The sequence below is a fragment of the Suricata suricatta genome, chromosome 15 (assembly GCF_006229205.1).
Source record: "Suricata suricatta isolate VVHF042 chromosome 15, meerkat_22Aug2017_6uvM2_HiC, whole genome shotgun sequence".
NCBI lineage: Eukaryota > Metazoa > Chordata > Mammalia > Carnivora > Herpestidae > Suricata > Suricata suricatta.
Genome location: NC_043714.1, coordinates 18,690,466 through 18,702,875, shown reverse-complemented (window position 1 = coordinate 18,702,875; position 12,410 = coordinate 18,690,466). Strand labels below are relative to the sequence as shown.

Genomic DNA, 12,410 nt, shown 5'->3' with positions numbered 1-12,410 from the left:
CTGAGCCGAAATCAACAGTTGGACGCTTAATTGACTGGACCACCCAGGCGCCTCTGGATTCTTTTCTCTTGAGTGGACATACCTATAAAAGAGAGGTATTTGGAATCTGTGGTGGTCATAAGTGAGTATGAATCATGATGTTAATAAGAAATTCCTTGTGACTTCTAAATAACAATAGTAATAACTATATTGTATTGATTTGAAGCCTGTCATTTTTACTGATGAAGCATGCAAACATATAAAACCCCTTTTATTTGGTCATGGCTTGTTATGTCGCTCTTGAGGAACTAGTGAAGAGAGTAGTAATGTACACAACAGTTTTCATATGGTACCAGTTAAAACGGCACTAATTAGCATTATAGTGAGTCATTTGACCTCCCTGGACCTCCGTTTCGTCATCTGTGGAATGTAGTAGCAGGTCTAGAATGGGCTCTTTGGCCCTCACCCTCAGGACTAAGACTTGGGCAGGTTAATTTGATCCTGTGTGTGTGTGTGTGTGTGTGTGTGTGTGTGTGTGGAGGGGCTGTTGTTCTGTGTGTTGGAGGATGTTTAGAAGCTTCCTGGCCCCTTCCCACTAGATGCCGGTCACACTCCCTTAGTTGTGACAAACAAAAATGTCCCCTAGGAAAAAAAAATTGTCCCTGTGGAGCATTAATGGTCTAGAATCGCATTTCCTAAAATATGCAACAAAATGATAAATGATAGGAATCCAAGAGATTGTGGGCATACCTATCAATCTTATGACCAAATTTCTTCTGTGGAATGACATAACTGAAGAGCAGACTTTATTTTACTTTCGCCTCTTTAGAAAAGACTTTTCTTGATATGGTTTAAATATTGCCATGGATTTGTTCCTTCTATTAAAATTTGAGGACTCAGTGATCAAAGTGTGAAAGAGGACACAGGATAGAGCCCTTTGAACAAATAATGCCTTATGTTTCTAGATAAACACATATAGTCAACATAGGCATTAAAGATAAGTTCTAGCATTTAACAGACATTCCAGAATATTTGTTGAATGTATAGATATTGAAAAGATGGATGAATGAATGATAGATCTGCTATTTCTAACTCATGTAGCTTTAGGAACAGTATTTCATCAGTGACAAAAAATGGTGGTCACTGGGCACCTGGGTGGCTCAGTCGGTTAAGCATCTGATTCTTGATATCCATTCGTGTCATGATTTTGGGTCATGAGACAGAGGCCTGCATGGGAGTCTCTCTCTCCCTCCCTCTCTCTCTGTGCCTACCCCTTCAATATTTATTTATAAATAAATATTTTTAAAAAACTGGGCACAGAGAAGCTGAGGAAAGAGGTTATTGGGTATAAGCACTACAGAACCCCTTTCATTCATTCAAGAGCCCCTCCCGGGAACCCGCCTGCCTCTGTTCTTCCACAGCATTTCTTTCCACTTCTCTCCCAGCCCTATATCCTCCCCTTTATAAATGTGTCGCCTGAGTTGATTATATTAGAGCTTTGCATATTGTATCATTTTTTGAATCAGACACCGTCGTAATCTTATGAGAAGACAAACCCCGCCACATTGACTGTGAATCCACATACGGGCATCCTGAAGGAAGGGCTGATCGTTCTTCTCTGGCTGTTTGAATCAAACTAGTGATAGGATTCTTAATCTTTGGAAATCAGTTCCGATTCATTTTCTAGAGTCCCATGTCTTTGAAAGTTTATTCCAGAATAATTAAAGTGTTTGATAAAAGCACCCTGCTTCGATAACCCCAATGGATACTTTTCCTGTTTGCGCCCTCCTAGTGATGTTACTGATCTGGTACAGAGTTAATGAAGCAGCGGCCTGGATTTGTTAAAATGTAGAACTTAGTGTCTCCAGCAAGTGAGTAGTTAAACAAGGTTAGAACTACTGAGCCCATATCGGTAGCACCAAGATTCAAGATGGAGGGTTGAACTGAGGCAGGATAGATAATTTGCTAAAAAGGTATTGAATTTATAGCCCCAGAAGATGGAAACATTTTTCCTCATGCTTTGTTTAAAAGTCATAATAATTATTGAGGGTGGCTACTTTCCAGTACGATGGCTTTGATTTAATGGAACTAGCTTCTCTAAAATGGACAGATTACTTAACGTCGAAAACTTTCTTTATAGTTTCATTTTAGTAAATGTGGCTCATGACCTGCTTTTTTCTCTCTAGACCTTCTCTCACCATGCCTCACAGGAACCTGACAGGGAGCTGCAATGTTAATTGTGGCTGCAAAATACACGAGTATGAGCCAGTCTGTGGATCAGATGGAATTACATACTTTAACCCCTGTCTGGCTGGCTGTGTTAACAGCGGTAATCTTAGCACTGGGGTGAGTATATTTCACAAGTTCCTGTACCGTTGCTAATCCGACACCCTGTGATGAGGATTCATATGCTAACATGTTAGGATATGTTAGGATTCATATGCTAACATGTGGCTTTAGTCCCTCTTTTCAAGAAACTTCAAATAACCTCCAAAACACCTCCTGACAAAAACCCAGAGGAACAAAATTATGCAGCGCTATCATTTTTCCCCAAGGACGACTGGAGCATGTGGGTGTAGTGCCTTGGTTCCACATCAGCCCTCTCCCACTGTACATTCTGTGCCAACGCAGTGAAACGTGATAAGGGTGAAAGCTGGGCTTCCCGCTCATTACTCAGCCAGGGCCCTTGTGATGCATTTGAAGGTCAAGATGACCACATTTGGTGCCCGTGGAAGAGAATCAGAGATCACCTTCCCTGATCAGAGTCTGTGAAGATGGGTGATGGATTTTTCATAGACTACCAGTTCAAACTTTTTTTTCTTTTTAACTTTCAGAGTAAAGATATTTCTGTCAGTTCAAGAATAGTCTATTTTGAGAATTCCCTTCCCTGTGAATTATAAATAGGCTGTAATACTGTGGGAGGTTTTCATACTCTACTCAGTTCCTTACCGAGCCTGGTTTCATTCTTTGCTTAAGAGCGGGTTGTAGGAGGCTGCTTTAAGTAAAGAGGTTGAGGTGCATTTGTCGATACTGTGGGTGTTAAGGGATTCTATTAGTGACCAGATGTTTGGGGAGCGTCATATTTGATTTCAGAATTTTAAGCTACAGTGATAAATTGAGAAATCCTGTGGCTGGCTCCCCACTATGTAATTGGTGAGCGCCAGTGTGTAACCAAGTTGAAAGAGACAATGAGATGTGTTCTTGGTGGCTAAGTCCTGGGAGTGAGTGAGTCCTTTAATGCAGTCCTCATTCCTAAAAAGAGGCCAATGGTCCCTGGAGCACAGAGAGCCCGACAGTGCCCTGTCCTCTTATTTATTGCTACTGCCTCTCTAAGTGACCGAGAGGTCACAATGACAGTGAGTTCAGCTGATATCTCTCCAGTGAAAACAACGCAATAGGCAGAAAGATTAATTGGCTGTTTTTATTTGAAATGGCTCTTTAACAAAATTTCTAGTGTTATTTATTTTTGAGAGAGACAGACAGACAGCATGTGAGCAGGGGAGGAGCAGAGAAAGGAGACACAGATTCTTTAGCGGGCTCCAGGCTCTGAGCTATCAGCACAGACCCCGACGCAGGGCTCGAACTCACAAACTATAGATCATGACCTGTAGTGCAGTCGGATGCCTAACCGACTGTACTAAGCCACTCAGGTGCCCCTGTTTGAAATGGCTTTTTAGTCCCTTGAATTAGCTGGTTTCAAACAAAACAGCCTGTTCACTGGTATTGGCACTGAAGTCATCACAATTGCATCATGAATTCTCTGCCTTTATGTAACAATATTTACTTTGGGTCCTACCCTGTGTTCTGGCTTATGCTAGGTGCTCTGGTGGGCAGAGATAAACATAAGGCTTGGTTCCTGTGTTTGAGGGGCTTGTCTAATCATAGAGCCCAAGAATTAAACAGCAGTTGAAGCAGCATATAATTGTGACCAAAACGAGCATATGGAATGGGAGTGCTATAGAACTGAGTGCCGAAAGCTCCTAATAAAAGTTTAGGTTAAAACAGTTTCACCAGCAGACATTGTTAGATGTACACTTTGAATATTTGCTATTAGCAGTGAGGATGTATTTTCATTCCTGGTTTTTTTTTTCATTTTCTTAATATTTACTTATTTTTGAGAGAGAGAGCATGATCAGGGGAGGGGCAGAGAGAAAGGGAGACACAGAATCGGAAGTAGGCTCCAGGCTCTGAGCTGTCAGCACAGAGCCTGACACGGGGCTTGAACCATGAGATCATGACTTGAGCTGAAGTCAGACGCTCAACTGACTGAGCCACCCAGGCGCCCCAATGAGGATGTTCAATTAAATATGATGCGAATTTAAGTATGGGACTTATTTTTAGAGCTTTTAACTTTGTCTTAATTTGCCTCTGCTTTTGTTGACTTACAGTCGATCTTTGTTATCCCTTAGATAAGGAATTACACAGAATGCACGTGTGTCCAAAGCCGGCAAGTGATCACTCCGCCCACAGTGGGCCAGCGCAGTCAGCTCCGTGTCGTTATTGTCAAAACCTACCTCAACGAGAATGGCTATGCTGTGTCCGGAAAGTGTAAGCGGGCCTGCAGCACGCTGATCCCGTTCTTAGTTTTCCTTTTCATTGTCACCTTCATCACAGCGTGTGCCCAGCCATCAGCCATCATAGTAACACTCAGGTGAGAACGGCACTCGGCTCCCAGGTGGGTTACACCCCCAGAATTTGCCAGAACACACGTTCCAAACTGGGGTCCGTGTGGTAAAGCCGAGCGGAAGGCAAAATTAGATGGTGTGGGAAAACATTCACGCGTTTGCTTGCTGAACTTAAGAGAAGTGTTTTCCCAGGTAAGGAAGGGAAAGGAAGGCTGTAACATTTCGTACTCCAGAATGTTCTTTATTCAGATGGGTTTTATTCCTATAGTTTGGTGAAACTTTTTTGGAGTGCCTTTGCTTCCTAAAGTCTGTGCCCCGTAAGGCTCAAGTGCAGGAACTGAAAGCTGTCACCAGGTTGGCCACAAGAAGCCTGACCCGGCGGGGCAGGAAGTCATTTGGTAGAGTTGCTAAATCTCGCCTACGGCAAAGAATATTATCTCCAACCTTGTAGACAGTTAGCACCTCCAGGATCAGTGAGAGTTCACGCTGGACCTGCAGTTCAAAATGCTGAGTTCATGAATTTTCTCTCATATACAGTTTGGGAGTGGAACCAAGGAAAGGACCGACTGGGAGATGGCTCTTTTCAACTGTTCATGCTGCGCTTTATTATACATCCAGTCTGTGCTTTTTCGCTTATAAGGGCGCACGGACATTACTTTAATGAAAGTCCTATGAAGAATGTTGACACGGACACATTCAGATGAGGGTGTTGGCGCTCGCGGGAAGGCGGCAGCAGGCAGAGAAGGGCGGACGGTGCGGTGAGGGAACAGCACAGCCCGCGGCTTTCGGGGGACGGGGAGGAGTGAGGAGGAGAGGAGCTGTCCTCATTCCCCCTTTTGCTCCTCCGGGCCCCTCAGGACCCCACACTGCTGGGCACCTGGAGGTCACCCCGCCGGGACGTCACTCTCAGCGGGGCGGTTGGGCTGTTTGCTGCTTATTCTGCTTATTTTGGCTTCTCTTCTATGGGATCCCGAGTTAAACATTTCCCAGCTCCCAGCTGGTTCGTTCCTCGACAGTAAGATAACAGCGCCCAACGGGGGGCCCATTGGCTTATTCACTCGCTTCCTCCATCAGCAATATGTACGGAGTAACAACGGAGTGTGCAGCTTTGGGCTAATGGCTAGGAAAAGCTCAGGAAGGTGGCGGAAAGATGGCGTGTGTACTGGTCCTTGGGAATGTGACATGCTGTACCCAGAAGTCGGCGTGCATGGGCAGAAGGGATAAGGTGCTTCAGCATTAAAAAAAATGAATCATTAATAAGCCAATTCTTTGAACTTTAGTCCTGCAAGAGATGTTAAATAACCCAGAAAAGGGCTGCCCATGGTATCGTGCTCGAACATGGCAAATCCCCAGCTGGCTTTAACCCACAACATTAGAAAAGGAGGCCCTGAATCTTTGCTAATTACAAATCAATAGATTTCCAATCTTCTCGCCATGTGGGAATTACTTGGAGCCTACATTTTAGGAAAAGAAGAAAAAAAATAATGTGGTGGGAGGGATTCATTCTTTTTCTAATGTTTGACCAGTTTTTTATACTTTTTTTTCTTTTTGACTCTAGTTCTTTAACTTTTTTCCTCCATACTTTTCCTGGAGCAAATACAGGAGTAACTTTGAATCTACACGCCTACCCTCTGGAAAGTGTGAGCAAATAGAAAAAAAAAGAATGCAATAGTCAGGATAAAATACTGTATATGGTTTTTCACAGAGCTGATTTTGGAAGCTCAGAGCTACGTCTGTACCTTCAACCAAGAACCTTTGGACCTTCACCAGCACTTTCAGGAAACAGAGCTCCTCAGAGTTTCTTTGGAGTCTTCACTGGGGAGAACTTATTCACAGATTTAGCTATATCAGCAGTCTTGTTTGGCTGTTGTTAATAAGTTCTAGTAAATAGGGGCACCTGGGTGGCTCAGTCAGGTAAACATCCGACTCTTGATTTCAGCTCGGGTCATGATTCCAGGGTTGTGGGATTGAGCCCCACACCAGGCTCTGCTGAGCTTGGAGCCTGCTTGGGATTCTCTCTCCCCCTTTCCCTCTGCCTCTCTCCCCTGCTTGTGCTCTCTTCTTCTCTCTTTCTCTCAAACAACAACAAACAACAACAACTTCTAGTAAGTAAGTATTTTGGCACAGCAGCTCTTTGGTCCCCAGCTCTGCACTGAGCAGGCTTGCTTTGATGTCCATTTTCTTGTGGCCAGTGTCTTTAAATGTTTCTTTCTTTCCCTTCGCCATAGGTCGGTAGAAGATGAGGAGAGACCTTTCGCGCTGGGGATGCAGTTTGTTTTGTTGCGAACACTTGGTATGTTTCTGCGTTTCCCTGCGTGCTTCTTAGTTCCTCTTTAGAGATGACAGATGCTCACCGCCCTTTAAAAATGGCAAGTCAGTCGTTTGTTAGTTACCATTAGTCGTAGCCAGGATTTGACAGGTTAGTGGCGAGCGCACAATGTTTTTACCTTCAGATTTGAACTAGAAGCTATCCAGTTCTGTCATTTGATGAAACAGAACAAAACTGACTTGGGAACAGTTTCTTTTTCACAATGAGCACAATAATCTTGGACTAAATTCCCCAGAAAAATCTTGTATGGTAGGAAATCCTGAACCAAGCAATTGTGATGGCCTTATGGTCCTGGTGTTTTTTCCCTTTATGCCTTTGTAACATCAAAGTGATGGGAATTGGCACTTATATTATTTGTGAACATTTTGATTCCTTACTTCTTTATAATAATTTTATTGGACTGGGAAAAAAGTATACCTATCAAGTTTTCTGAGGAAAAGAAATAAAAAATTCTGGAAAGAACAAAGAGAGATCCCCAAATTGAAGAGAAGCTTGCTAGCACTGTCAGTAGGTCACAGAGTCCGTTGGGGCATGCAGAATGTCGTTCTGATTTTGACCAACCCCATATCACTCTGTGGGGTTTGGGGACAATGCCTGGGAATAGCGTGTGAAGTAGCCCATTCCCTGGCTCGAAAGGAGGGTGTTTTTAATTGACTTCCTCATCATCAAGCATATTTTTTTCTTTTGTAAGTGGCAGTCTGTCATTTTCTTCAGCTGTTACTTCCCCCAGTAATCAGTATCATTGTCCACAGGATTTTTTAAAAAATGTTTTTTTTTTAATTTAAATGTTTAATTTCCATCTTGAATAAAATGGTATCCTCTGACTCTGAAACATGAACCTTCTCTGGGGCTCTCAGTTTGTCATTATGACGTGGCTGGTGGCCCAGTCTGAGGGTAAGGACTCTCCGGTGACCCTCAGAGGCTTCTAGTTGCATCGAATGGGTAGCTTGTATTTTGGCACCAATAAAACTTTGAAGGTCCCATTTTTCAATGCCAGTTGGTTAAAGGAAATCCTGACATCCTTTGAAGTCATTAAGAAGTTTGCCTTATACTTCTTGTGGACAACTATAGAGTAGTTTTCAAAAAAGGAAATTTGTTTACAAGAGTTAGGTAAATAACTAACTTTTCAAAGAAGGAAAAGAAAAAAATAGTTCCTCCTTTTTCTTCTGCCTATCTTTGATGCCATGGAGTTGAGGTGATTTCATATGGAACAGAGGGAAGTTCAGCACCAGGAGCGAGTGGAAGGCATTTACAATTTAATTTATAATTTAACCATCACTTAAGTTCTGGTGATTATGAAAAACTATAGTTGGGCCAACAAACCAATTTCCATTTCCCAAAATTCCAAAGCAAAAAGAGAGTGTGAGGTATTTTAATAATGTCAAATTTTAATTGTAGTGATCATACCTCATTTTATTTTATTATTTTTTAAATTTTTAAATGTTTTTTTATTTATTTTTGAGAGACAGAGATAGGCAACATGAGCAGGGGAGGGTCAGAAAGAGAGGGAGACACAGAATCCGAAACAGGCTCCAGGCTCCGAGCTAGCTGTCAGCACAGAGCCCGACACGGGGCCCAAACCCATGAACCATGAGATCATGACCTGAGCTGAAGCCGGATGCTTAACTGACTGAGCCACCCAGGTGCCCCCATACCTTATTTTAAATGCATATAATATATTTGAAAATACATCACATACAGCCTCCTGGGCTATTAGCACACCGTCTTCCCTTCTTTCCTCTCTTCTCTCTTTCCTTTTTTCTTTTCTCCCTTTTTCCTTCCCATCACTTCCTTTTATAAATTCATTGATGATCCATGGGCTGTCCCTAGAGGTCCTTGGGATCCAAGGAATAAAAGGCATGGCCTCTGCCATCAAGAGGCTTATGGGTGACATATCTGCCAACAGTTTAAATGCTGCATCATAGTTGGTAAAATGGAAGCATATACAAAATTCAGTGGGAATATGGTGGCCTCCGAGTGAGTAAGGACTTTAGAGGAGGGGTAGGTAATGACAAGGTGAGCGGTTTGGGGATGGGGCCATATTTTAGCAAAGCGAGTAACGTGTGGTGAAGGAAGTGTACTTGGGTAGACTTTCCCTCTATCGTAGTAAAGAAATGCCTATCTCCTGACCCAAACAGTGAAGCTACTATCATGACAGATGTTTCACAAGATTCAAAGATGAATTTTATGCCTTAATTATTTCTATACCCCAAGGACCTTTATACAATTTGCCATTTGGTGTGGTTTTTGGCTTCTGGGGATGCTGTTTTTCTCTTCCTCTCCCTGCACTGAGGACGAGAGCCCAACCCATAAAAACTAAGTACTGACTTTTAGAGGATCATAAAGGGTTTTAGTATGGCCTTTGAGTATTTAATGACAGAATCTGAGGGACGCCTGGATAGCTCAGTTGGTTAGGTGTCTGACTTTGGCTCTGGTCATGATTTCATGTTTCATGGGTTCAAGCCCTGCATTGGGCTCTGTGCTGACAGCTCAGAGCTTGAAGCCTGGAACCTGCTTTGAAGTCTGTGTCTCCCTCTCTTTCTGTCCCTCCCCCAGTCATGCTCTATCTCTCTCTCTAAAATAAACAAAACATTAAAAAAAATTTAATGACAATCTGATTTTTAAGTTTAAGAGGATTCCATGACTTAATTTTAAGCAATAGACATTTTTACAGTCTTAAAAATCAGCAACACATTCTGACTAAGTTGCAAACTGGAAGATTGAAAGTATTTATAACTTAGTGAACATTTTTATAATAAAAATATTATGATAAGATGTGACATATTTGAAACACTCAAGTAACACAAGAAAAGTGCTCCTGTTGGCTGGTTTTAGAGCAAAGACGCGCGTTGCTCATTTACAAATCCGTTGTCTCTTGTCAGACAGGCTAAATCCTCTTCCTTTTTTTTTTCTCTCTACGACGCTAGCGTACATTCCTACTCCAATCTACTTTGGCGCAGTCATTGACACCACCTGCATGCTCTGGCAACAGGAATGTGGGGTGCAAGGCTCTTGCTGGGAGTACAACGTGACCTCATTTCGTTTTGTCTATTTCGGTTTGGCAGCCGGCCTCAAGTTTGTTGGCTTTATTTTTATTTTTCTGGCCTGGTACTCCATTAAATACAAGGAGGACGAGCTGCAGAGGCAGAGGTGGAGAGAGTTCCCTCTGAGCACCGTGAGCGAGATGGTGGGCCACTCGGACAGCGCCGACAAGGAGGCCCGGACTCAATCCTGCCCAGCCTTCGGCAGCCAGGGGGAGGCCCTCGAAGAGCCTGGCCTGCGGAAGGGCCTCCACTGCACAGCACAGACCTACCCGGGGCCCTTCCCCGAAGCAATAAACTCCTCCCCGGACCCGGGGCTGGAAGAAAGCCCAACTGCCATGTAGCCTCCCTCCTGAAGCTTGAGAACGGAAGACTTTAGTTTTGTTGGTTGAGTTGAATATGGCAACTTGAGAAACACCCGTGCCTTCTTTTCTTTCTTTCTTTTTTTAACCTCTAAAGACACAATCCTCAAACCAACAAAACTCAATATACACAGCCACTGTTGATTGAGGGCTGGATACCTCAACAAGACTGAGAGCCTTCTCTCCCCTTCTCTCCAAGAAGGAGGAGTTTAGATAGAGTTGTTACCATTTCTGCTATGTTAATTTAACGCTCATGCTCCGGTGTGGTACAAGGCTGAGAGGTGCCTGGGTCACAAAATCACGGGAAGTGTAATGGCGGTGCATATCATTAGCATACACTCCGAACAAAGGTGAGCTTGACCATGACTTTGCATTTACAAATCAAAGTCTTTAGATATGAACACCTACTGTGAGTTCCGCTACAAAGCACAAACGAATTTGCCTCAACTATGCAATTTTGATTGGGAAAACATAAGTGCAGCTTGTTACTTTTGCTTTCAGAGACTAAAGCGGATATGATTTGAAACAAGGACAATAAACTTTCCCTAAAGTACTGTTAATAGCATTTTAAGCCATAGCAGAGTTATAAATCAGGTAGAATTTTTCTAATGCTTCAAAGGAATCATATGCATAGTGTGATAAAAGGAACAGCTACTTTCTTCCATAAGGCACATTCTCTTTTAGTCTGTCTGCCCCATTATAAGGTAAAGAGTCTGCTGAATCCTAAATCTGATAGCTTGAGTATAAACTCCACGATTCTTCTGCCAGGGGCTTCAAAACTAACATGCTAAGCAATACGGCTGGAAACGAATTTGAGATGTATCACAAGGAGAGAAACCGATGGCATCCTCCTCCAAAGATAAATGCCACAGAAATCCTTCCAGCTCTTACGGGCCCACGCAAGGGTAGTTAAGGACTGTAACCTTGATGCTCAAAGTGATTGGCAAAAGAAATTCTACAGAGGTACAACCGAGTCCTAGCTGAGTATCTGAGCATTTTAGTTCTATGTCTAGAAGGCCTAGCAAGTCTGTCCTGTTTTCTTTTTTATGCAGAGAAAATGGCTGTGGTTGGCCCTTGATGCTGAGTAATTAATCAGGAAAGCTACACCTGTGATATGAAAACCTTGACTACAGGAGTGAGTTGGGCCCAGAGTATGATCCTAATGACTGGAAGTTATTTAAAATCAACTTGTTTGTCATCCTGAATTCAACTTTATCAGAGTTCAAAGAGTTTTATGCCTCCCTTTGATTCCTTCCTCCTGTAAACTTCCTGAAGCGATTCTGAGAGAGCATTTTTCTGCTCCTAAACTCTTTTTGGATTCTTACCCATCATCCTTTTCAGTTCCTCCCAGCACATCATGTTGACTTAGGCATCGCACGGAATGCTGTCTACATGGTTCTTACGGTAGATGCTTCCTGCCAGCACTGATATCAAGTTAACTCTTGGGATCTGGCCACTCAGAGAAAGAATCCTGACAACCCAGAGTTAGGAGGGACTATAAGGTCCAAATACCAACATAATTGTGAACAGTTCCTGCCAAGGAGCCTATGCATATGTAGGGGCTAATTTGGGAAATGGTTTCCTTGGCTGGCTTATGGTCTTTGATGGAGGGGAAGGGATTGACAGACTGTCCCATGATTCAGGCTTTCGCCCTTCATCCTTGGCCGCACTGGTGGGGTCGGGTGAACGCCCCTGGGGCCACGATTGGTTTTCTCTCTACCTAAGAATGATATTGTCACATGGTTCTCTTGGCTGCACGCAGTTTGTGGTGATGGTTATCACTATTAGACTGAATAATGTCTACAAGCGGTGGAGCTGGTGGGCGTGGGTGACAAGGGGCTCCCTTGGAGCAGTCTCGTTTGGCTGAGTCATGAGTCCGCTGTTGCCTGGAATCGCGCTGGTGTCTGAAACGTTGGTCAGTGTAGCGTATGTTGAACGTCTTCCGAGAGCGTCGCTGATGAACTTAGTGTCTATCCGGTGCTTCAGGGTGCCTACTCTCTATGGGAGGTGTCTGCTCCTTTAGAAGGGAGAGTTTCCTTTTGTGTTGGGGAGAAAGATGTGCAGGTTGGGGAGA

At 43.4% G+C, this 12,410-nt stretch overlaps 1 protein-coding gene across 1 annotated transcript in view; it reads left to right on the top strand.

Annotated features, from left to right (window-relative positions):
* SLCO5A1 (solute carrier organic anion transporter family member 5A1) overlaps window positions 1–10,393 on the top strand; it is a 136,370-nt gene extending 125,977 nt beyond the window's left edge. The window contains exons 7-10 of the mRNA XM_029923235.1: window positions 2,166–2,325; window positions 4,389–4,630; window positions 6,833–6,897; window positions 9,861–10,393. Coding sequence (XP_029779095.1) covers window positions 2,166–2,325; window positions 4,389–4,630; window positions 6,833–6,897; window positions 9,861–10,318 — 925 coding nt within the window. The 3' untranslated portion in view covers window positions 10,319–10,393. The remainder of the gene's footprint in view (window positions 1–2,165; window positions 2,326–4,388; window positions 4,631–6,832; window positions 6,898–9,860) is intronic.
* Window positions 10,394–12,410: the final 2,017 nt, after the last annotated feature.